Below are 26,611 nucleotides of genomic sequence, written 5' to 3'. Positions count from 1 at the left end.
TATAGAATTCAAGTTTAATTTTTCGGCCCTTAGGCTCTTTTATTTATTTAATCAATTAAATGAAGCAAAATTTAATAAAATATTGTATGAAAATTAAAAAAAAAAATTCAAATTGTATTACAGGTGTGCGAAAAACAACGTGTTTGCTAGAAATAGGCGTAGCACCAAATAAATAATTTTTTTAAATAAAATAATATAGAATTCAAAATGGAAGTTTTTAAAGGATTAGCAATTAAAGAGGTACATACTTTCCATAACGCAAATTAAATTACGTTGAAATAAAAACTAAACCAATGTGTATATGTGTGTATGTTCGTAAATCTAAGTTGTTTGAGTTTCAGTTGGCCTAAATGCTTAATTTTTGTTCACTTCTGTTTTTGTATTATTCCAACAAATTTACAGTACGTTCTAATTATATTTTAATAAATATTACTACTATTTATAGTAAAATAATGCTAAATTTTATGTCAATGGCGCGCTTACGAACAAATATCTTTTGTTAACTAAATTATATGTATATATGTATGTACATGTGTATGTATGTATTGTGGGAATATAAAAAACTAAATTTAATGCTTAACACTAGTAGCATCTTTTACAATGTATAACATAGTATAAACAATAGTTAATGTTTTGTTTTAATTAAAGCTTAACGCTCAATACAAATACTTTGGATTTATGTGGAAATCAGAGCGGTGAAAGGAAAGTTCATAATTTTTTTGTTGACATGTAAATTTTTCACCGTTACACACCGGCTTTGCAGTTGCAATTAATGCGCGCTTTTACGATTTTTCCCTTGCTTTATTTCGAACCATAAAAATTGAGGCCAATAATGCACAGACCTAGTATAGTATAAACATATGATTACTAATAAATATTGCATTTGCTTTACATTTTTTTTTTTTCAGAACGTTTTTATGTAAGTTTGAAGTAAGCGAAAAATTTGCGGTATAAAAAATTAGAAATAGAGGAAACCAACAAAACAATTTGATATACAGAAAAAATATTTTTTTTTTTCCACAATTTCGTGTCAGGTTGGCGGTTTGCACCACGAACAAATATTGCAATGTCAACATTGTTTACTTATTGTTTTTTGTTTTTTTTTTTTTTGTTAAATTTGCAAACCTGAACAAGTAAAAGCGTCTAGCCTGCTCTCAGGCATTTTTGTACTAATAACTTCACAATCAACGCGCGCAGTCGCCGCGCCGCACATACCGAATGGTGGTGCTTCCGCTCACAACATCTAACGATTCAGTCTTCTACCATTGCGTCCGCCACTACGCGTCAGCATAATGGTGCTTGCGCTGCCGCTTCCCACCGCGCCACTGCGCAACGCTGTCGTGCGCCTGCCGTACGAGGTGGGCGTTGTCAACGAGGTTGTGGCACTGCTGCCGCCACGTACGCCCAGCATGCCAGTCGCGGACACAGCACCGCCACTACCAACGCCCACGGACTGCTTCGCCAGGAGCAGGGCGTGTGTACGCGGCCGCGTAGCCGCGTTCACACCCGCTGTGCCATTGAGCAATTTAGAAGTGGGCGCCGCGTTGGTCGTCAAGCTGTATGCGCACATGCCGGTTGCATGCAAACCGCTGCGCGTTTGGGTCTTTCCATAAGCATAATCACGCTGACCGTTGGCAGATATCAGACCGGGCGGACTGGCGGTGTTGCGCGTACTCAAACTGCGCAAATTGTGCCGTTCGCGGCGCAGCACTGTGGATGCCGATGTGGTGACCAATGGACTACTGCCGACAACGCCTTTCGCGCGTCGCGTAGTTTGTGTGTGATTGACAGCGGCCGCCGCTGCTGCTGCAGCCACAGCGAAATGTGCCACTTTGCGCGAACGCAAATTGATCACGTGCGAGAAGGCTGCCTCCAAATTGTCCGTGCTCGTCGTTAAGAGTTTTTCCGCACGCGCTCGACGTCCAACGCTGCTGCTGTTTCTGCAACTATGGTTATTCGTGCCGCTGCCACTTCTGTTCAACACCATGCCGCTGCCAGCGCCCCCATTCGAGCTGCGTTGTTGTTGGCGCTGTTGCGCTAGCGCAGAGCTGCTGCTCATTAGACTGACGGCGGTCTCGTGCAAGAATTGCGAGGTCACACGACGCATTGTTGATGTTAGTGATGCTTTTGCTTTTAGGTCTTTGCTGAGCGAATTGCGCGTGCGTAAGGTACGCTTGGAGTAGTCCACCATGCCGCTATTGCTGCGCAGTTGGCGTTTCTCCAAGGTGATAGTGCCACAGTTGGTACTACTAGAATGCACCATGGACGCGTTGGTGTTACAGCGCCTATTGCGACAGTTATTGCTAGTGCTGTTTGTCTTATCGACGTCCATAATAGTTTTATTGCTCGTACTGCTAACCGCACCCAGCACATAGTCGTTGTAGGCGTCATAGCGCCGGCGTTTGCTGAGCGCATGCGATGATGCCGACTCACTGGCGCGTGCATTCTCGTTTGGTATATTGGGAAATTGCGTCTGCGAGCGCTTGAGCGAGGTGCGCGCTGGACACGCTTTGGGTGGACGAGAGGTAAAGTCGTACGATGTAACTTTGACCTTTTCACTTGGCTTATGGCTTGCCGCCGATGTTGACGCTGTACAAACAACTGCTGCGGTGCCTGTAGCCTTTTTGTACTGTGTGTGGCGTGGTGTTTTCTGTGTCGTCAGTTGCGTATGGCTGGACAAACGCTCCAATTTTGTTGCCATTTTCTGTGGCAGTATTTCAATCTTCTCGATTTTTTCAATAATTTTTGGTTTTTGGCTTGGCATTGCAGCTGTGGGCGCTAACAGTTCATTATCGCTATTGCTGCTGCTGCTTTCGCATTTCGTACGTTCTGACATGCTGGACGAGATTTCGTTAATTTGTACTCTTGCGTCTTTTTGTACCGTTTTTAACGTCTCCGTTAGTTCTAATTCAGCACTTTCGACGTCGTCTTCCTCGATATACTCCTCGACCAACACATCCTCAACTTCTTCAATAGGTAACGTGGCAGTCTGTTCAGCTTCAACACTACTGTCGGTGCGTTCAGCGTGCACTGTCGCTACCTTAATCATATTTGTTTGCGCGAGGCGTCGCTGCATTTCGAGTCTCTCATAAGCGACTTGCTGCTCTTCCTCCCGTTCTTGCTGCAATAGCGAATTTAGCTCCAAAGGCTTTTGATGTTCAGCTGGATAAGTGAGATACTGATTGATTGTTGTAGCCAGTGGCGCACATTCCGATGGTTCCCAGGTGAGCGCAGCCTCCAGTTCCCTAGTTTCTTCAACTGTGAGTTGCGCTGTGGTAGTAGTGTGAAGCTGCAAGTTTGAATTCTCTCGTGATGTTTGCTCAACCACACGCCGCAGGTTGTTTTCTTGTTGTTCTACGCGTTGCGGCACGTAGCTGGTGCCGCTTGTGTCAAGTGTTTGGAAAATTTTAAAGGTTTGTACACCACTGGTGCAGCGCTGTTGCTCACGACGCGTTTCCAGCTTGGTTAGTGAATAACCTTCCTCCTCGGACATGCATTGCTGTTGATACAACTGTTGTTCTTGCAATATCTCACTCGTTCCGCTAATAATTTGACAATTAGAATTGGAATTTGAACTGTTGGTGCTGTCATGTGACATATGTTCATTCAAAAATGAATTATACGATTCAGCGAATGTCATAAAACCCGCATTCCCCAATTCATTGCTGACATCACTCGACGCATTTGATGCGTCAGCATTGTAATGTGCGTATTTTAAAACAGCTGCTTCACTTTCTGCATTATCATTAACTGCACACGTGTGTACGCCATCCACGGCATTTTCATCGCTATCACCTGTTATAGTACCATTAGTATTGCACAACGTGTTGTGACTTGCTATGGCTTTGCTACAAATGCTAACGTCACTACTTGTGGCCAAAGTCGACCCATGGTGATTATAATCACCAGCACAATCCGATTGATGCTCCTCCCAACTCCAGTTATTCCAATAGGACATTTCTTCACTACAATATTTACGCTCACAATTCTCTTCATGCTGCATTTGCAGTGATGCATTAATAGCTTCTTCATCGATCAGATAATCGAAATTGCGGAAGGCTTCAGGCATTGTGTGCTTTTCTGCGATTTCTTCGTACGAAATACCATAACTGTCGGATGCGGGCACTTCAGCGCATACCTCCGTATATTCGAGTCCACAACTATCCTTTGGCAAGTTATTGTAGGAGAGGGTGTTGGGTGCCACGGAGTTAGTGTTTGTTGTGTCATTGGCAGATGGATACAGTATGACAGTGACTACGGAAGTGTTATCAGCGCGCATCTTTTTCGACGACCACGTTTTCAAAGCTCGCTCTACTAAACTTTTACTGGGATTCGTCCATTCGTTATTACCATTGTCGGCATTTGTATATGCTTGTAGACGCTCATTAATGCATTCTCTTTCGTGGACGGTGTCGACCGCCTCTTGCGGTGTGACAACATTCCACAGACCGTCTGTGCCGAAAATTAAGCATCTGCAAACGTAGAAGAATGTTAGTAATAAACTAATATACACGAAAGTAATTTATCAAAAAAATACACAGAGCTGTGTAACATACATGATGTTACGAACAACCTACCTAAAAGTCTTTGGATTTATTTTTATCACTTGTACATCTGGATCTGGACTAACAACAAACACGTTACGTTTGGAATTATAACTCCATAAATCGCCCAGACTACGTGCCACAGCCAAAAATGGTACCTCATCGACGGGTGTGTTACAACGTATTGGACCTCTATGACCCGCTATATAAAAAGTATTATTTAGAATTACAATTTTTTTATATTGGATTCAAGCTTACCATTACGCGGTCTATTCCAAACGACACGTGGCACACCGGATTTGACTACCACCTTGCCCCCAGAGCGTTGTATACGTGCTCGCTCCTCCGTCGATTCAGGCTTATGATCAATAGTCAACTGTCGGGCACGCCAATATTTCTCACCCTCATTCTGATAGCCGAGCACAATACCCGAATCACCAACATGGCCAATATATATCTTCTCACGACGTATAAAGGCGATGGTGGCGGTAGTGCCCGCTGTGCTCAACAAGCCATTTGCTGTTTTGGGCCAATTTTCTGCAAAAACCCACAAATATAAAAACATTAATATTGAAAATACGTAAGTATATAGTAGTATACTATGTTAAAGCGCTTACATGTTTAAGTTAAACTTTTAATACAATATTCGTTTTAATTTTGGCTAAAAGCCTAACGGATAAGTAAACAAAACAAAAATTAAAAGAAAACAAATCTACATCTCCACCCCCACTCCCACCTTTGACATTCCATAACACAAGTTGTACGTTTTTGTTTACATCCGCGTTAACGCCAAAAAAAAAAGTCAAGGTACAAGTGTTTCACTATTTGCAGGAGTAACATCGATGTGTAAAGACTAATTCGAAAGAAACCTTCAGATTATAACAAAAATACAGAGTGAGCGAGCGTGACAAATAGCATGATAAAATTTCCAAAAGGAATGTAAAGAAGACATGAAAATTTTCGTGGGATTACAAATGTCAACATCTGCTTGATAAACGCAGTGTTTATTTGAAAGGTGAGTAATCTAATTAACACCACAGAGTGGGAATATTTTAAGGCCCCGGGTAAATGGCAGATTTGCAGTAAATGTGAACGGCGGAGGAAAAGGTGAATTATAGCACAGAGTTGCATCTGGAAACGACTGGGGGGAAAACTTACAACACAGAATGCAAATTCAATTAACGTTTTCTTGTAACTTATATGTACGTATGTATATTTATGCTTCTTTTATGAATTAAGATTGTACATTTACTAGTTTAACAATAAATTTAAAATAGCTATGAGTTCAAGATAAACGTACATGCATAAGAATGTAAAAACACACGAAACGTACAATTTGAATACGAAGGAGTAAAAAGGTAAAAACTAATTGAATTATGTATATAAAAATGCAAATTGCAAAAAAGGTTGAATTTAAAATAAGAAGAACGTATAAACAATAAATTAAAAGAGCCTATAAAAAATCCTCAACATTTATGAATATAATAAAGAAATTTCGTTAGATATTCTAAGAAGATTAAATCGATTGCAATACAAAATTTACTTCAAAAGATTTCACTCCGGTATTATGCTATTTACTACCCACACACCAATACATCTACCGCCTACTATAATAAACCACCACTCATTTATACCTCTGCTAGGCAACACTGTACCATCATCCCACCACTTCAAAATACCTCGTACAGTGTATATATAACAGTACTATTTATATATTATAAAACACACCACCATTTTACTCGTTTTGACACATTGCAAGGGCAACAAAATACAATTTATATAAGTGAAGTCACCACAGCTAAATGCCTTCATCGCAAGCACACATACAACAAAAGCTTATATCGACATAAGAGTCGCTCCCATTCGACTATATGACAGTGTTGTCATGAACATTTTATATATTCACTTTTTCAGTTACTCGTTTCTATACGTTTTCTGTGCTTTCAGTTTGTGTGTGGAATATTCCACTGTGGATTTCGTCGTGCCTAGTACACTTTTCCTTCGTGCACAGTATGTTTCTTAAGTAAACGATGGGGGGAAAACTTATATTCAAATCGCTACGAATTAAGGTTATTTACTAAAGGCACGGAACAGATAAGTGGTGAAGTACACTGACGGCTTGTGAGACAATGAACAAAATAAAAAATATGTATTTGGTGAATTGTTACTTCACTAATTACATTTAATAATAATTTTATGAATACATATTTTTATAGTGAAATGAAAAAAGAAAAAACGCAAACTTCGTTGCACCGAGGCTATAATACAATTTACAAATAAGAAAGGTTCCGTATAAGAACTTAATATTGATCGGTCAATTTAGATATATGAATGCCATAATGGTCCGATATAAAAAATTTATATATGGAACCATTGCTGGTTGTTCAAATAATATAAGAACTTGATTTCGATGGTCCAATTTGTATGGCAGCTACATGGTATAATGACACGATATGGACGGCTCCAACAAATGAGCAGCTTCTTGTGGATAAAGGAGGCGTGAGCGAAATCTCAAAACCCGCTGTAGTCGCGTGTATACAGACAGACATAGCAAAATCGACTCGGCTCGCCACAATCATTTATAAATAACAGTTTATATGGTTTCCGACGTTTCCTTTTAAGTATAACAAATTAGTATATCCTATTCATGGTTTAATAAGGAAATTATTTTATAAATAAGCTCAATTTTATTATTATTAATAATATTTCCAAACTTCAATTACCTTCTTCAAGTGAAAACTCATAGTTGTTTATAGAAATTTAAGTTAGTATTTCCCCAAACATCTTAAAACCAATCAAATAACCTACATCAATAAATTACCAATTACATTTAAGATAGTTTGGTTTAAGTACCTTGATCTCGCCACATCGCATAGTGTGTAGCAATATATCCTTCGCGTATTGCTCGTAATACGTCATGATCCGATTCAGACCAGAAAGCCTTCTGATTGATAATCTGCATCATTAGATGCTCTTTGGCAAATGTAGCTGCCTCGGCGCCACCATGGCCATCGTAAATGCCAATAAATGCATATTCAAGATCCTTGGCATTCTCGGACTGTTGATAGGCAACCGAGAAGTAATCTTCCATATATTTACGTCCACCCTGGCTGCATTGGCCAGTGACGCGTAAATTGACACCCATTGTTGAAGGTGATGTGTTGTTACCACCGTAATTGCCAACACTCTGTGTGGGTGGTCTTGCTACTGTGGCAGTTGAAACCATCGTATTATCTGTGTAATTTACGCTTGTGCGCGCTGTTTGTTGCAGTTGCTCCTGAATGCGGTTACTTGAGTCAGGTATTGTTGTACTGACCGGAGTTAATGTTGTCGAATTGTTTTTAGCTTTGATCAAATTGTTCATTGTTTGTTTGTAGTTTGTGGGGAATGTTAGATGATGCATACTTTTGCCATGGCTTATTTGGCGATGCTCTTGTTGTAACATTTTATCATTTGTTATTTTTTTATTGTTTTGGGGTTGCTGCAACCAATTTTTTGTATTAAAGTGTTGTTATGGTGTGCTTTAGAGAAGTTGCTGTTTATGTTCTTGTTGCTATTTTGTTTGATATAAACCAGCTTGACATTTGCACTCGTCAGTTATTGCAGCCACTGCCGTCAGGGTTTCCGTTCGTATGTAATTTATTGCTGTATTTAATACATGACAGCTGGAGCACAGGCACATCATCCACTGTTCGCAATTGGAGAGAAAGAGATGGGCAATTCCACACAACTGGTATGTCGCATATATAAATTTGCCTTAGTTTTCTCCGTAAAATTTTATCGCAACGTTTGCTTTTTCACCAGAGCAAAGTATTTATTTACAACACTATTTTCACAACTTTCTGTCCGTTTTCAGTTTTTCTTATTTTCCTTCTATTATTTAATTTAGTTTTTTTTGCTTTGACGCTTCCCTTTATTCGTTGTCACTCCTTTGCTTTCGTTGCTGTTGGTTGCCTCTTGTCTTTATATGAAATTAATTTTTTTACACGTCTAAAGAAATTTTGTTCAATTACAAAATTTTATTTCCGTTTGTATTGATTTTGACAATCAAATCGTAGGAAAGAATATTTCTTTCGTCACTTATCGCGTTGGTTGAATTAAACGATTGCTCTACACAAACCAAAAACTTCTCATATATTTACCACCTCTGGAGCGTTTTTATGTGCAGGAGTGGTGCTAGCATTTGAAATCGGTTTCAAGTTTACTTATATGGGCGATTATTTTGAACCACACTGGTTGCTTGGGTACATTTCTCAAACTTTTTAAATTGTTTTATATCGAGTTAAAAACATTTTACAACGTTGTCAACTTTTCACAACGAGCTCCGTACAAATTTAAAATCTTCACTTAATTCGCTACAGCCAGATAGCATTATTGCACGGAGACGACTGTGCCCAAGTCAAATTACGAACTGTCAAACAAGGCCAAAGCGAGATGACGCACACATATAACGTAAATATTGTATATAGACTTTACTCTCTCTGTCTACCACTACTACCTGTGGTGTGGTGAACTGTGTTATTTTATTATGTGCACACATACAACCCTGTGTTATTACAGTTCGCTTTTGTTGTTGCTATCGTTTGCCTTGTACCTGTTTTTCTATATTTCACATGCCACTTCCACTGAATTCCGAACGCTTATATACGCTTGTCGTATATGAAATGTTCGTTTTATTCGTTGTAGATGTATTTGGATTTCTCTTTTTCATACAATATATTCTCTATTGTATAGATATTTTTATACAAATGTTTCTCTTGGATTTCTCTACACTTTTAAATATGTATTTATAAAATAATTTTTTTGGCTTTCTAAATAAATTTGTACTTTTTAGTCTAATTGGTTTTAGCTTCAAATTTGACACTTGGGTGCAGTGTTGCACTCGCTACTGACATTTCTTTGCACTTCAATTATATTTTTTGCTACTTTTGGCGCGTTAATCAATTTKCTTTGATCACCGAAACGGTTGAAATGTCATTTTACAACCTTCTACTTTAACTATCGTCACTCATTTGGCAAACGCAGTCGTATCGCTTCGTCTCCTCCATACTCCTCTACTATCCATTTACAACACTAAAGTTTCATATTGCGAGCTCGCTCACACTCATACAATTTACACTTCTTTGCTACCCCACACAGCGCTCGTTGCACAAGAGCTACTGCGATACCCGTTGTTGATTGCTTGCCTGTCGACAGTCTGCTCAATGCTTGCTTGTGTGCTATATACAGTTTAGCTCGTATTATTTCCAGATTACGTGCTACAGGGTGTGCAGCCCTGTAAACAACTGCTCATGAAAATTGTTGCAATAGTGTAGAAAATTATAGCTACGATAAAAAGAAGAGTTTCGGGTAGTTGTATTTTTGCACAAATTTTTATATTAAATTTATATTCAATCAAAATACATTGTCAGTATATACGCTCCAGATATACTTAACATATTATATATATATATACATATATTAATATATTAGCACCCTATATGCGCTGCTATTTTCCCCCATTTCTTGCTTATTCGTTTATTTTTGCTTCCCCTTTTTGTGTGCTCCTTCGCAGTGTGGTTTCACCACTGTGAAACTCACAGTGTTGCTTCATCTCCATACAAATGTATGTATTATAGTTGTTGTTCTTATGGCTGCGTTTGTAATATGTTTGTTGTATATTGTTTTTACTTTATATCTGAGGAATTTTTTTTCCACTTTGTTCATGGCAAGCGGGCAATTTGATTTCAGACTGTGTGCTTGTAATTGTACTGTGGGCACAACTGTTAGGAAAAAATTGTATATACCCACAGTATTTCGATAAGATAATTAAAAGGCAGGTATTTTATATAATTATAAAATACTTAATCATAGATATATAAAAAAAAATTAAAACTTTATCATAGGATTTTTTAACGAAAATATTGAGCAAAATATTCCACGCTCATATACATATATGTACACACGTTGCGTAAACGTAACGTTAAATTTATAGAACTATATGCTTGCTTGACCTTAACAGCATTTAGGTGTTAATCAATACTCCAATTTCACCAGTTGTTTCACTGAAAGACAGCTTGCAATATACCTATCTATGAATGTAAGAAATATATAGTAAAGTATTAAGTTATTTTTGTTACTAAAGTTCATCAAAATTGCATTTAGTTGAAACGCATAGAATCGCAATGCACACTGTGTAGCATTGAAAACGCCAACAGCATTAGTGCATTTGAATTTTATTGCTACTGCTTGATTAAACAAGCATTGTGCGGTTTAATGCACACTGTGCGTTGTTTTTAATTTTTATTCTCAATTTCATTTCCTTTGCTTTCTATTTTTTTTATTTATGTTGTTGTTACCTTTGATGCACAACGACTGCAGTTTTCGTTTACACTTGACAATTGACAGCGGTCCGACATAATGCAGGTGAACGTGAGAGCCATACGTGCTGCTCTGCCGACAGCTATGGGGGATTTAGTGGTGGGCAGCATAATCAAATGCTGGTACTGTGCTGAATTTGTGGTTAAAAATACCGGCAAATTGCAGAAAATGCTGTGTTTTGACAAATAAATCTGAATTGCATAATGCATAAATTATTGTATGAAATTTCGATTGCACTTGCTAGCGGCCGATGTGGAAAGTTATGGAAAAATTAAAAAAAAAAACAAATTTAAAAAATACAAATGTATGTGAAAAGTATTTATGCCCGTAAATACATACATACATATGTATAATAATATATATATGTACATACATATTGAGTAATAAACAATACAAAAAGCGCCATTTTTATTTAAAATTACTAATAAATACCACCATATACATATGTACATATATAGTTTCAGACGTAATATTGCTGGAAATATTAATAAATTTTTTGTGCAGATTTTACTTTTTTTTAATTCTTACAACAAAAAAAATGTACACATTTTTGAATTTTTAACAAATTTTGAATTTCAAAAAATTAGTACTCGAAGTCTTGACTTCCAATAACCGTTAGACATTCTTCTTATAGTTTCACAAAAATAAAATAAATTTATTAAATAAATTTCAAAATTGTTAAACTAACACTTATGGAAGCGCCGAAATACAATTATCACATGTCGTTTTCTGATTTTTGAAGTTTATTTAAAAAACTTGTAATTCTGCTCGTGTCTTCACATTGTATAACCGTTAGGCTTTCTTTGATTATCAACTTTTTCGCAATAGCAACAATTAAATGTTCATACACACATATAGTATATGGACATATGTATGTATGTATGTACATATTTACGAGTATAAGGTAAAATTAAAAACACAAAAAATAATAATGAATATATAATATTTATAAGGCTTGAAATTGTAAAACTAACAGTACTTTAGCGCCAAAAATGCGCTTATCTCATTTCACCTTATGTGCGCCACAAACGCCGGTCGTCATATCCCCTTCGTCGTGTAAATTATGCATATTAGTGTTGTTATCAGCGCGCTTCTTAATATTTGATGCGTCTATTTATGTTTCCGTATGTTAATGTACTCGCCGCAACAACAAAAATAAAAAAGCGTAGCAAAGCAAACCTCAACCAAAACAAAGGTTGCGCCGCACAGCTGATTTTCATTGCTCCCCAAATGCGTCTGCGTTTTTTCTATTTTCGTGGTGTTCATTATTTTTCCTTCTGTGGTGGTGGCGCGAAATCGTCAAGAAATTCACCTAAAAATCACAATCAAAACAAAACACAGCAGTAGCAGCACCTGACCCGCCGCCACACGCTGTGCAAAATACAAACACTTTTTATTGGGTTGACAGCAATCAGCGAATATTATTGCTGTTTTTTTTTGTTTGCTGCTTCTTATTTGTTACGCTTTTGTTTACTTGCTCGCGCTTTTGACCGATTGGCGCCAATTTCGGTGTCTGAAAAGTGGGGGATAATTTACCGGCACATCAAAAGATGTGTTTGTATGTACAAGCGCATGTATAGTGCTGTGACAGGCGGGTAAAAACTTGTTTAAAAATGTTGCCTTAGTGGGGCAAATTTCGTTTTGTTGCACATTGTTGGCGGTTGTTCGTTATCACTTTGTTATTTTTCGTCTCTTTTAGCGTTTCCAATCTTATTTCGTTTGCCTCAATCTACGAAATCCTGGTGTGCGTGTGAATTTCCTGCATTGGCATGCCGTGGACAGTTGGAAACGGAAATGCATGCAATGGACTTTTGATAGGCGTTGAATTTGAAATTGTTGGTACAGGCAAACTATGTGAGCATGTATGTATGTATGAATGCATTTATATGTATATGTACGCACCTATGTACATACCAAAGTGATTAAATTTGACTCGGCTTTAAGAAAGTTCAAGCTTCAGTTCATAACAAAATTTGAAGGAAAAGTCAGATAAGCGAAAAAAAATACTTAAAAATATAGTACTTTATATACATGTATATGTACATAAATATATATGTATGTATGTATATATATTTTTCTTTAACTACTTTTTTCCTGAAAAGTGTGTTTTGGTGTCATTTTGACGGTGATCTCATAATGTCTCTCTCGTAGAAGCCCTCGTCTTTATTGGTAAAAAACTGGCTTTTAAAAACTTCTCTTGAGGCGAATTTGGCACCAGTAAAATGATTCGCCATAGGCAGAAACAGATAGTAATAACTTGACGCCAGGTCCGAACTATAAGGTGAATGCACAAGGATCGATCTCCCTATCTACCTCCCAGAGCTTCTGGTGATGTGTGTGGCGTTGTGCTAATGGATCAATGATCCGCTTCCTTCCGACGAACCAATTGTTGAGAGCATAGGTCCGAATTAATAATTTAACCATAGAAGAACAGCATAGTAAAGTAGATGATTCTTTACCAATCCCATTAAAGATATATCAAAGCTTTCAATCCTGGACAGGCCATCGTTTGCGACGCCTTAACGATTCGAACACGTCCTCTTTCGTTTGAAATTGTAGCAAGTGACCAGCCATCCGCTTAAGAGTCGTATAGATTTTCGGTCTATGAGATTTTTTTCGTTAACTTGCCATAAATCAAAATTATTTAAATAGCTTTTGTGCAATGTTTAGCTCCCGGGGTTTCAAAACAGTGCTTACATTGGCTGTTACAGTACCAGGACCAGAAACGCTATCAACATTTTCAGCCTGCCTTGCATTTTCGCACCGTGAAATATTTATTATTAAAGCTATCTTTTCATGACTCGGCTGATTCCACACGTATGCGGATGCGCTCCTAGCATCGGGATTGGGATTGTTGAGTTATAATACATTGTTTACCATTCAAATGGAAGAATTTCGGTGTTTTGTCAGATTCGCAAGTTCATTACTACCGATTGATAAAACTATTAAACGAAGCTATAGTACCCAGAGCACAGGTGTATTTCTTGTAACATAAAAGAGTAGAAAAAGATCTTTATCATGATATGGATCATAATATGTACGTATGTCATAGTAGTCCGATATTGGCAGTGCTGACCAACGAGCAGCTTCTTGGGGAGAAGTGAACGTGTCCAAAATTTCAAATGGATATCTCAAAAACTGAGGGACGATATATACAGACGGACGGACTTCGTGGCAAACATAATAAACCTTGTACAGTGTTTAATAACTGTATGTAATTGTCACAATAAAGATATCTCTCACCGTTGATACTAATTGAAAATTTTATATTTTTCATAAAGCCACAAACTAAATTATTTTGCTTTTTATAAATTTATCATTTTTGATAGTAATATAAGCTTTCCCAAATTTTGTTCATAGCGTAAGCAACTATCGAAAACTCAATTTATAACACCCACGTATGTACATATGTATATATACATACATACGTATACATATGTATGTACATATTTCTTAATGAAGAGACAAGAATATCGATTGAAATTATTGAATATATGAAAATACAAATACATAGCTACATACATCTTATTAACATCTTTGTCCTTAATTATACTATTTTATTTTATAGTAACTCAATTCTTCACAGACGACAGACCGCAATTGAATCAATGTCATAAGCATCTACAATTTATAAGCGCAACATCTCTACACCCCAGTCAGGCCCACCACATGTAGTCCACTATTTTACTCAGCGCTAACTTTCTACAAATTTTTTTGACTATGCGCACAACCCCAACTAAAGCTAAAATCGATAACACGATGGATATGGGTATTCACTTGAGAATAGCGCACATTTGCTCAATATATATAGCCTTACATCAAATTGTATGCAATTAAACACAATGTCATGCTTAATGTCGTTTACCCAACACTTGAAAAGCAACGATAGCGCAGTTGGAAAATGTTAATGGGTACATTCATACATACAAATATATTGCTTTAGAAAGCCATGCGTATAAATATAGTATATGTATATACAAAATTGTGTTAGTACACAATGGCTTACTTATTTCTCATACAGTGGTTTTTGTACACGCTTAAAGTCGCCCGGGCGGTTCGTATGCACGATAGAAATGCAGAGCGTAACTATATAATCGAAATATATGCACATAAGAGCGGATATTTTACAATATTTATTTAAGTGCCAAACCATTTGGCAAATCATACGATGACTAATACGCATTTCAAATGACTAACGACGGCAAAAATAAGCGGAAACAAGAATAATTGTTCATTAGTTTTCATAGAAATTCGTTTCTTACCTCGATATTTACTTAAGCAAACAAGGAATGTGATAGCGGTACGGCTGAGACGAATGCGCACGAATTCAAACGAAACGAACCCAGCCCGAAGCGAGCGCATGAACATGAACTAATACCAACATATACATATATACATAAATATTTATATATGTGTATAAATACGTGTATAATAACTATATACCGCAAGTAAATGCAATGTGAGTGAGAAAAATTGATATAGAAGTCGCTCACTATATAAAACATACACAAACACATAAACGTGAATACCTGAGAGGAGCGCATATTGTGTTTTCTATGCCACGCAACACACACAGTATACGATAAAAATCACCCGACAGGCAAGTAAAGTGAGTATGTAAGCCATACAATGTCTTATTTTGTAGTATCTACTAACCGATAGTTATCGCAAACAGGGTGTGTACGTGTAGACAAAGTTGAATTTCCATATCTACACATGTGGGCAACATATGCTTGCAACGAAGCGCCTGAAGTCGGGAAACACGACACGATACAAGCGACGAGTGGGAATATGAATAGCATGAGAAACGCTACAACCAGTTTTCAAAGCATGAATACATTATGATTGTGTTTGTGTGTTTTTATGATTGGATTTAAAGTAGTTTTGTACAGTGGTGCAGATTGAGGAATATTTCGAATTGGTAGGTAGCAGAAGTGATTGTGAGACTTGTTTTTTATTATATTGGGGATGAAAATAAAGAAAAATAATAGTGAGATGCAACTCATTAGAAATAGAAAATAATATAACAAAAATCAAAGAAAAATATTTTACGAACGATTTGAGGTGAAAAAGGGTTTAACTCGATTTCTGGTAAAATTTTATGTGTTCAAGTTATAGTTAATAAAAGCTTACAATTTTTGTCTTAACACTTTTTCCCATAAGCTCAAAATTAATGCGAAAAAGTAAAATATTCGATTTTTAACTATTACGATATTTCTTTTTTTAATATTTCTTTTTATCTTATTTAAAATATATGTAAGTATATATTTTTTTCGTCATCTTATTTTTATTTTTTACAACTTCTTTTATAAAACTCAAAATTTTTTTATTAAAAATATATTTTTTTATCTTTTACAAAAAAATTTTCTTTTATAAAATTTGGTGTAAATTCATCATTTAAGCTCCAAGCACAATGTAATTTTTTCGCTTAAAATGTTTTTTTTTCACCTTTATTTATTAAAAATAGAAAAAGCGCAAAAATGTTCATTCGAAAACTATCATACATGTTAAAAAAGTTGGTAGACGTTTTTTTGTTTAAATCTCTACTTTCTAATGATTTAAAGAAGTCTTAATATATTCTCAAAAATAAAGCATGTTTCTTAAAAATTCAAAAGAGACCCCACAATTTGTTTCGCCGTGTTGTACCGAAATCGAGGCTAAACGATCCTACATACACGAAAGTTGCAGTTAGTTTGGCCAATTTGGCCTTTGTAAACTCATAGAAACTTCAACAGAAATTTCTGGTAGGGTTATTGGGTAGTTAATCAGTAATTTCCCGATAGTTGGTTTATAGGGGACTTAAGCAAAAGTTATCGATTGCTAAACCAGTTTGACACACATAATTATCACGATAAAATTATACATAAAAACATACTTGTAAATTTATGCGCACCCAAGCATACACCAGAGAACTTAAAACATTCTCTGACACATGCATATTTATGTGTAAAAACACAACTATAAATCCTCACAGCTGCTTATAAATCCGTCATTTCCACTTCGGTCAAAAACCAGATACCGGATAAGTGGTTCGGTACACAGAAAAATTGCCCTTTTATCTTACACACACACACACATGCATATATGTATACATGTAGTGCAGTAATGTAGCAGAGAACTTAAAACATAGAGAAGGTGCAAATTGAATTGTTCTCTGGGTGAATGTAGGTAGCAGCAGTTCAAGCAAATTGAAATTGTGTGTCGGAATTGGATACAGGCAAAAACGAAGGTACGAAGCAACAGCGAAATATGCGAATGTAAGCAAAGAGGAAAAGCAACAACAAATATATATACTTATATATATGTATGTATAGGTGCAAATTGTACGGTATTAAACGCATGTTTGTGTAATAGGGTGCTAAAAATTTTGGTTTTAGATTTTTTAAGTCTTTTTTTCTTTTATGTCTCATTTTCTCCCTTTAAATGTTTATATTCGATTAAAGATTAAATGCTCAAATTAATATATTAATTAAATTAGTTATAAATAATAATTCAATATTGAGGGGAAATTATTTTCAAACACAATAATGTTTTTTTTTCAACTATTACTTTTTATCTCTCAATATTTCTAAAGAGCGTCGTTTATGCTCATGAAATATTAATCGCAGGTATTAATATGAGAAAAATCATATTACACATAATAAACACAACATTAAATTCTTAAATAAATATATTAATTAGTAATATTTAATTAAATTAGCAATAAATAAAAATTCAATTTTAGAAAATAAAAATTCTAAAACAAAGAGAATTATTTTGAAGCACTCTAATGTTTTCTTCAACTCTTACTATTTTTACTATTACTTGAAAGAGTTCAATGTTTCAATGTGATATGAAAGACGCTCATGAAATAAAAATATCAGAAAATGAATATGAGAAAAATCATAAATTTTTTTTAATAATTAAACAAATATACTTACATATATTCTAAATTTCCGTATTAATACATGCAATTTTTGGTTGAAGTGTGCTTTTTGGTCATCACTTGGCAACACTATTAAACGCCAAACAATTTGTCATCGATAAATTCGAGGTGCGCATGCTTCCTTTCGTCAACAAAGCGCCACCTAACGATAAGTCCCTACAGCAAGCCCTTAAATGCATAAAAATTAAGGATTTAGTGGGGATTTTCGTAGCAGGTAGCAGTTTCCTGCTGGTTTCACCGCCCCCCAACCCCAAATATGTAAATGCTATGGAATAGTGACAAATGAGCGTAGGAATTGCCAAAACACTGAAATACAACTGTGTTTGCGTACGCCTGCCACTTTATCGATTTATAAACAGACAACTTGTCAGCGAAAGTGGTTGCAGGAGTAGCAGCATTAACAACAGCAAAATCAACGTTAACTTATTCAACCGCCAATTTGTGATAAGTAATATTTAAAATAGCATGTGTTAAGTACGAAACTAAAGCAAACCCAATAAAACTATAGTCTTCGGCAAAAAATTTGTAAAAGTATTAGGGAAACTTAGTTAGTAATTACTACAAAAACAAAATACGAAATAAATGGAGTATTAAGGAAACGAAGTAAGCTAGTCATTGAAACCGCGCCAAGAAATTCAGAAATAGCTTTACTTGTTAAGTGTAAGCAAGGTAAGTGTACGTTTATAGCGTGCTAGTATTAATGGATAAAAAAATATTAACTTGCATTTAAAAAAAGTGTATTTATTAAAAAATTAAGTAAAAGTGTACTGCACATAAAAATTATTATAAATAGTGCGAAAACTTCGTGTGTTACTGTAGGGGATATACACAGTTTGACAGCTACTGAAGTATGAAATAACTATTGTTAGTGTGTTTCTGGTATATTTATTGTATATATTTTTTGTTTTATATGTTGCAAATTGTGTTTGCATATTGCTGGAATTGCGGCATAATTCTTTTCTGTATATAGAGTGCCAAATAATGCATTAAAAATATTGAATTAATATCTAAATAATTATTTTTTATATTGTAATACCGAAAATTGAAAATTGCAGAATTGGATTAAAAATTTAAAATCGTTACAAAAGTATAAAGATAATTGAAATTAATTTAATGGGTATTTTAATTTTGTATACTAATTCTGCAGTTGTAAACGCTAACAAACCTCATTTTGAATAGGCGAATTTTGACAGTTAAGTCAAAAGCATCAAAAATAGTACACAAAACAGCTAGAATTGCAATAAATCTACACTCACCCATATTTGACTATATAACTATACATTACTAAACAATTTCTTGCTGAATTTCTTGATTTGTATAAATTTGTAATTAAAGAATTATATACACCGGCACTTCCGTACATCTGCAAAATTTCTAATGTCAATTTTTATAGAATGACATTTCAGCATTCTATTGTGAATGGTGTTGGGAAATTTCTTAATACTGTTTTGTTAAAAAAAAAAAATACCCAACACACGAAGTTGATAGAAGCCGCCCGCTAGAAGCTGCCTCATCATCTTTCCTCCTACTCTGCACATGCTCTCTCTGTCGCATTAACATAGAAGAGAGCGTATTTTCGGCTGCTTTTTAGCATTCGGCGTATAGCAAAATAGCAGAGTACCGCGAAAAGCCGTGCAAACAACACATATGTCAAGCGTGAGTGGAATTTATTTGGTGGAAATTGTATAGTCAAATATATTTTGAAAAGTACCTATACAAAGGAATTTTGATTTGAACTGTTTTATTTTATACATTCGTTTATCTGAAGTATTGAAATTTTCACAAAGTTCATTCAAATGTTTTAAGAAAACATAGTTTTCATTGAGAAATTCATCGAGTGTGTGAAAGAAGATAAGCAAAATTTTAGAGGAAAAAATCTAAACTAGAAGAAATAAGTGCCGAAAACCCGAGGAAAAAAGCTGAAAAATCAGATTTGTTTGCTGAAAACTAGCAGAAATTGTACAGGTAAGTTAAAGCTTAGCGCTGTAAATCTACAGAAAATGTGAAAATCGAATGAAAATGTCTTGTGAAAAAAAGAAATACTAAATTGCCGTAAATGTTTTTCGTTAAAATGTGACGAATGACGGTTGATGCGGCAAACATATACTTCTTATGTTGTTGTGGAGTATTTGTTGTTTTTGGTATATCTTTGGCACAGGATGGGCCAAGCAGACGATGGTCGACCCTCAGGTAATATTGTTGCAAGTGTAGCCTTTTCGATTAAAAAGAGGATGGTGGTGACATTAAATCATACACCCAACCAGCAGGCGGTACGCTAATGATTTTGCAAAATCGGATTTCATAATTAGCAAGAGAATGAAAGTTCGAGAAGCTAAACAACGTGATTTTTTTTTTTAGCGGAAACTCAACATGCTAATCCACTACTTTTCTTTTTATTTAATAAAAAGCTTACCTTCAGGTACTTTGAAATATGTATGCTCATGTGTAGATGCTACACGTTACATCTATTGAAGTAAAGTGTAAATCATGGCTAGAAATAGAAGAAGCTTTACGGCGTATGGCATACCAGTTTCATTTTGTACTATACTCATGCTTAGCGGAAGCAAAGCACCAAATTTACATACTGGTATAAAAAACAACAAAAAACTTTTTTTTTGTCTAAATCCAGTATTTTCTTGCAAGCTCAAAAACTTTGGCATGGCTTAAAATGGTCATCGGCTAAATATTCGTTGGTGTGTTTTTATGGAATATGCTAAACCAGTGTAGATTGTTGGTTTGCCGACTGACGTAATATTTGATTAAAATAGAAGCTTATTGACAAAATTGGTAACATTTGAAAATATATGAAGTTCAAATACAAAGTTAGTATAGTGTTTTTGGCCATTCCACATGCTTATGCCTGATAGTTACTGGTGTTTTTATACATTATAAGCCTTTTCAAATTTAAGAATCGAAAAATTTGAAATATTAAACTGGCTAGTAATACCGCTAATGCTTTGGTATAAATCATATTATATCGTTTCCACAACAAAACCATTTGCAAACATCATTTATATTGCATACACAAAAGCAAAATAGTAAAATGAAGTGTGTGCAATATCACCTGAGCTTCATATTGCGCCGACTGCCGACAGCAATAAATATATGTATGTGTCGTCTACATACCAACATATGCATACAGGGCATGATTGCACAAACAAATATCACACGTAATATGTACTCACATATATTTGGGGCAAAAAGAAAATTGCTTTGGTAAAAATGTAGAAAAACAATTTTGAGAAATTTCGCAGTATAATTAACTAACATTTCACAGCTGAATGCTACAAGGTAATAGTGTGAGTTGTTTTCGAGGGAAAAAGTTTACGAAAAAATAAAACAATAATAAAAAGTTGTCAGTAAAATGAGGGCGTTAAAAACTGTTTACAGCGTTGTACTTTATACATATTTGTTGTTGTTAGGCATCATAGTTTTTTTAAACAATTTTTTTTTATTGATGCGATAGTTTCATTTGAATATTTTTCAACTCTGCCGTTTAAGCAAAAAATGCAATAAAAACTTTCAAACCCTTACACGCTGCACTGCAAGCATACGTCGTTATTAATTTTTTTTTGTCTACACAGGTTAGTAATCCACACTCAACCTTTAAAAGAAATCATCTTTTTACATGTACGCACAGAATTAAATTTCTTCATGCGATACCGCCCACACAGGTTATATTTGAATTGGAAATGTACGACGCCATGTTATTTCAGCATTTTCTTTTTGTTTGTCAAATATTTGAAGTGTGCGTGTAATTTGTTTTTGATAATATTTCTATTTTATAATTTAAAGCACATAAAAATAAATTGTTGATAATAAAAATAGATGATGCTTTCACTACTGGCGCTAACCTTTTCATACATATGTATTTCAGTTACTTTTAAAACTTTGCAATTCACTTTTCTATGAACCAATTTAAACACTTTATTTCTTAATATCACTTTATATTCATACAAATGCATTGCACACTTTTACTTTCCATTTGTTTACGTTTGTTCACATTTTTTTTTTTGCTTTGTTACCGTCTTAACCTACACCAATGTCAGCTGTCACATGATGATATGTCTGCCCGTTTTGATAAAGCACAATTTATAATTTCAACGACAAATTGCCATACAGCCGTCCAAACGTTTTGTTACATCGTGTCGTTATATGCATTTATTAAACAGTCGGGGTATTGAGCGCTGGTTGTCAGTCCGTGCAATGTGCGTGAATGTGTGATTGAATATGCTTGACAGCACCGATTGTGTAGGTTTTGCACAGTTTTATTGCCGTTGATCAACAGCAGACACATACATGTACGAACAGGTATTTTTTTGCCGGCAGTTTGCATGACATTTCGTTTTGATCTTTGCTATTGAATTGTATTTTGTTGTTGGTGCATTGCTGTGTGTTATCTAATTGCAGAGTTGAGTTTATTCACTCGATAATTCAATTGCGGGCATTTAATAAGCAATATTTAAGGATTTCAAGTGTTTTTCTCTTTATTCTTTATTCTCTTCCTGGCACTTGTCATATTTATACTCTCGGTGTGTTGTGATTAATTGGAACAATATGCGCACCATGGCGTATACGTTATTTTTTGGTTAATGAAATGTTAAATTTGAGCAATCGCGACTGCACAAATATTTTATTTCTTAATTTGAGAAATTTACTATTATAATTTTTTGCAAATAAACATTTCTATTGCTTAGTCTGATGGCGATGTATTAAAAGTATTTAACACAGGTAGTTTGTAGTAGATTAAAGCGCTTTGAATGAAATTGTGATAGTAGTATGCAAATTGAAATATATGAAAAAAATGTAATATATTGTATTATTGTAATACAACAAAGAAGCTAAAAGTAAAAAAAAAATTATTGCATACTTCAAGGCATTCACATTATTTATTGATAAAATTTTGAAGGTTTTTCTTTTAGTGCAAATTTTATATGTACACAAGTTTATCAACTTGCTTGCAATTTTCACATTATTGCTGATTTCTTAGTATTGTTTGTACATTTAACGGTGATTTGTCGCGCTTCATGTCTGCTTGCAAGCACCTATAATGCAATTAACCTGCCATTCATTTGCGATGACAACAACAAAAAGTCAGTGTTTCAACAAAAACAGCATGCAATGTTGTTGTGGCCTCACATTCTGTCTTACCTTGCGACATTTCTTTACATTTCCTTATTTAACCCCGCCACCACTTTCATTATCAATTGTGCTCACTAATTGCCCTCACCTAATCGAATTGCTGACTGCCTTTCTGCTCGTTAGTCGTTTACTTTACTTTTATTTTATTTTACCTACACTGTTTGCCCATGAATGGGGTCGCTGCTGCTGGCCATATGCTGTCTATTGCTGACACGCGCATTTATGGTTAATTCATTATCATTTTGTGGCATTTCATGGTTCGCATTTTGCTTTTGTTTTGTTTCTATACAATTTTTTTTTCACTATGGAATTATTGAAATGTCTATGGCGAGTTAGATGGTCTATTAAATGTCCTTTGGCAGCAGTAAAATTTCTAAAGCTCTCGTAGAAGTAAAAGAATGCGGAATTTATATTTCATATTGATTGAATGCCTTCTTTGAAAGGAGTGCCAAGGGTTGATTTCAACCACAATTTCTCACTTAAATCTGTATGTTTGTATGTGGTTGAAAGCTCAAACAATAAAAAAGGCCTTTTAGTTGTTTTCCGTTTCGAGCCGCTTTTACTGACCTATTTAAAGCAGTGAAGTCTGCAATTTAGTCTGGTAACATGTATGTATGTGTGTAGGTATGTATGTACATACATACATCCTTTCTGTCTGGTGTGTGTAGCACATGATATTACACAGTTCATATGCGCTTGTGCTTGTATTAATTCAATTGTTTTACGTGTCTACCATACCGTTTTCGCAGAATTTTATATGGAATGCATTACCGTTAAAGTAGTATTAATTCGTGGAATTGTCGTGATTTCAGCGAAATTTTATATATTGATTTTTAAGTTTCTCCTAATAGTATGCTATGGTTAGAAGATTTAGATTTTAAAAATTGTGAAATCTCATTTCTGTTTTAAGTTAATTTTTTTTAACGATATAAATACCAAATTATTACTGTTGAAGACGAATTTGTGTAAATTTGTATTATCAATCAATTATTGAAAATCAAAAAACTGAAACGTTAGATAGAAGGCCGAAAGCCTTTGATGCTAGCGCTGCGTACTTTAGTTTATTTAATAATTTGTTTATTATGTAAGCTTTAATGAAATAAAATAAATATCGGTAAATTTTGTGAACAAAATTAATGATAATTAATAAACAGCTAATTAAAAATATTTTTTTTTAGTACTAACGCCTTGAAGTATGCAACGGCTTTTATTATTTATGTTTAAAAATATGTACAAACGAGTGCCACATCCTTGAAATTTGCAACGACTTTCTGTTATTTATGTAAGTGTATTTTTCGCCATGAAATAAAAATTTTAACAATAACAAATTTTTGTTATTGACGTCACTCCCAGCAATTTCGGCAGTAAATCCAATTTTTTTTTTAACTTCACTAGTATTATAATACGCCTGCAGTAATATTGAATATGCCAAGCGTAACTAAAATTAGCACAGCATTTTCGCTTTCAGCTGCAGATTTACACACTCAAGCGCAGGGTCTAAGATATATAAAATCGTATATTTTGCTTCTTATAGCTTATCGTACGTACATGTGTAGTGGTTAGTCAATAATAACAAAAATAATACGGTAATGGCTTCTGCGCCACAAGGTATGCTTTATCAAAAGCGGCTTAGCACAAATTCGCGTGAGTCGCTGCCATTTCTATAAGCCATTTTCTTTTGATTGTTCAAAAGTCCATGCGATGCAAATATACTAAATTGAATGATATGGAAATTTGTATTTGTATGTTTGTAAATATACACGACCCGTCAATGTCTAGCTTTATATGCATACGCAGAAATGGTATGTGAGGCAACTAATGGTGTGGGAATGTTTGTAAAAAATTCAAATGCGCAAAGTTGTAAAAAAAATGTATGCAAATGGCTGTATATTGTCTGCGTACAGTTGCATTTTGCAAGATTTTATCATTGTTTGTTGGTATATAATATACAGTATATTTTTTATACTATTTTACATAGTCAGACTGAAGACTTAAACCTGGTAACCAGGTAACTCCAATCAGCTAATTGGGTTTGGCCCTTTGTGGAGATTCGTGGTGGCTGTGGTTTAAACCTAAATGCAGGCCTCGTACCTGACCAAGGTGACTAGGGTGTCCCTATCCACCCGAACCAATTGGAACCAAAAATTAAGTGCAAAATGCATTTATGCTTTGGGGCGCTGATCAACGCATTGTATTGATCTATGTGCTTCTAGCAATAGAAAGCACCGTAGAGTTTAGTCTTCATAGACAGGTATTCACGTAAAAACACATTGACATTTACATATGTATATTAAGTATCTGTATAACACTGTTAAATTCAGCTAATTTTCGAAACTAAACTCAATTTCCATTTCAGTTTATTTGCAGATTTATTGCTAATTTTTATTAGAAGAAACTTAAGAAAACCACAAACAAAATGTCAGATCGCAAAGCAGTTATTAAAAACGCCGACATGAGCGAAGAAATGCAGCAGGATGCTGTTGATTGTGCGACACAAGCCCTCGAAAAGTACAACATTGAAAAGGTAAGTTGCTATCATTTTAACAATTTAAAATATTTTTTCAATTCCTTGAAAAGGTTTATTAGAAGAAGGTTTGAAATCAATTATTTACATTTATTTTATTTTTAAAATAAATATACATATTTCAACTGAACAACAACTTGCGGTCATGCCGCACACTATTGCTTCGTGGCTAGTTTTATCGTGCCATGTACAGGCGCACATTGCGGCGAAGTTAAACAAGCTAGTTTGCCAACATTTCTTTTTTTCGTGCAGACTGATTGTTTTTCTAACTCTTATCTGTAAAGCAGATAAAAAGTTAACTGCTGCTGTGCTTTAACTTGTGCTTCTTATTGCTTACGAAAGCGTTAAGTGCGCAGGAAAGTACGAAATTTTTGTTGTCAAACGTCGCTAAGCTGGTTATAAAAGAAGTTACCAAAGTAAAACTGTATAAGTAAAGCGAAAACGAATGAAAAGTCAAGAAGTGTGCTTGAAGGGGCACTAAAACCCAATGCAAGCAAAGATTTTCGAAAATTCTCGAGATAATTTAAACTTGATCCTGCTGTGCCTTTTTATCACCACTTTTTAAGTTTTTCTTGCTGCATTTGATTCGCGTGTAAGCCCTGGCGCTATATTCTTGTAAATTTTACTTTTTTTTTTTACAAGTGTTGCTGTTTTATACTTGGCGACCCTCTTTGCTTAACAGCAATGATTACATGCATTTTTGCTTTGCATGTTTTTATATGTACTATGTTGTTGGTGGTGTGGTATTTGCTTTTTATATTTGAGGTGAATACACACATTACATTTTTGCTCTTTCCTTTAATAAGGTTAGTTCAACTTTAACCCGTGTCGAATGCACTTTTAACATTGCAAGTGTGTTTTTGTAGGAGCTGTTGTTGTACATACATGCAAATGTAGATATGTATGTATGTAAAGTGATTTCATACCCTTTTTTTATTTAATTTTAATGCTTTTAAAATATTAAAAATGTTGGTATAAAAATAAATTCGTTAAAATACGTTTATTTAAGTTTTATACATTAAGTTTTAATTTTTAGAATTTATATTTAGAACTTAAAAAAAAATATGAAAAAGGAATAATATTTTCGTTTATTTATTAACACTATCCAACACACTT

At 34.8% G+C, this 26,611-nt stretch overlaps 2 protein-coding genes and 1 long non-coding RNA gene across 4 annotated transcripts in view; 2 read left to right on the top strand and 1 right to left on the bottom strand.

The window, feature by feature from the left end:
- Positions 1–1,096: 1,096 nt before the first annotated feature.
- Positions 1,097–9,671, bottom strand: LOC108974626. Its single transcript, XM_018942566.1, has 4 exons — positions 7,398–9,671; positions 4,803–5,081; positions 4,578–4,746; positions 1,097–4,472 (listed from the first exon to the last, which is right to left on the bottom strand). Exons 1-4 carry the CDS (start codon positions 7,987–7,989, stop codon positions 1,244–1,246), a joined length of 4,269 nt encoding a protein of 1,422 aa, XP_018798111.1. The 5' UTR covers positions 7,990–9,671; the 3' UTR covers positions 1,097–1,243.
- Positions 6,501–16,045, top strand: LOC108974627. The gene is made up of 3 exons (XR_001993806.1): positions 6,501–6,554; positions 14,473–15,513; positions 15,580–16,045. It is a non-coding gene; the product is annotated as an uncharacterized LOC108974627 (long non-coding RNA).
- A 2,184-nt stretch (positions 16,046–18,229) lies between these two features.
- The window catches only part of LOC108974636 (dynein light chain 1, cytoplasmic), a 19,792-nt gene continuing 11,410 nt past the window's right edge, over positions 18,230–26,611 (top strand). The window contains exons 1-2 of one of the 2 annotated variants that reach the window (XM_018942596.1): positions 18,230–18,498; positions 25,328–25,495. In XM_018942596.1, coding sequence (XP_018798141.1) covers positions 25,388–25,495 — 108 coding nt within the window. In that variant the 5' untranslated portion in view covers positions 18,230–18,498; positions 25,328–25,387. Of the gene's footprint in view, positions 18,499–19,432; positions 19,795–25,327; positions 25,496–26,611 lie in introns of those variants that run through there. The other variant, XM_018942595.1, reaches the window with a different exon arrangement.

Source organism: Bactrocera latifrons, unplaced genomic scaffold, assembly GCF_001853355.1.
Source record: "Bactrocera latifrons isolate USDA-ARS-PBARC rearing strain unplaced genomic scaffold, ASM185335v1 scaffold_57, whole genome shotgun sequence".
NCBI classification, from domain to species: domain Eukaryota; kingdom Metazoa; phylum Arthropoda; class Insecta; order Diptera; family Tephritidae; genus Bactrocera; species Bactrocera latifrons.
Note: the sequence above shows the minus strand (reverse complement) of the source record. Positions and strands in the feature narration are given on the sequence as shown.

Coding starts and splice junctions, on each gene's coding strand:
- LOC108974626 (XM_018942566.1), bottom strand. CDS start 7,989: ATGTTACAACAAGAGCATCGCCAAATAAGCCATGGCAAAAGTATGCAT. Junction 5,082..7,397: donor TGCGATGTGGCGAGATCAAG/GTACTTAAACCA, acceptor GGGTTTTTGCAG/AAAATTGGCCCAAAACAGCA. Junction 4,473..4,577: donor ATAAATCCAAAGACTTTTAG/GTAGGTTGTTCG, acceptor CTACGTTTGCAG/ATGCTTAATTTTCGGCACAG.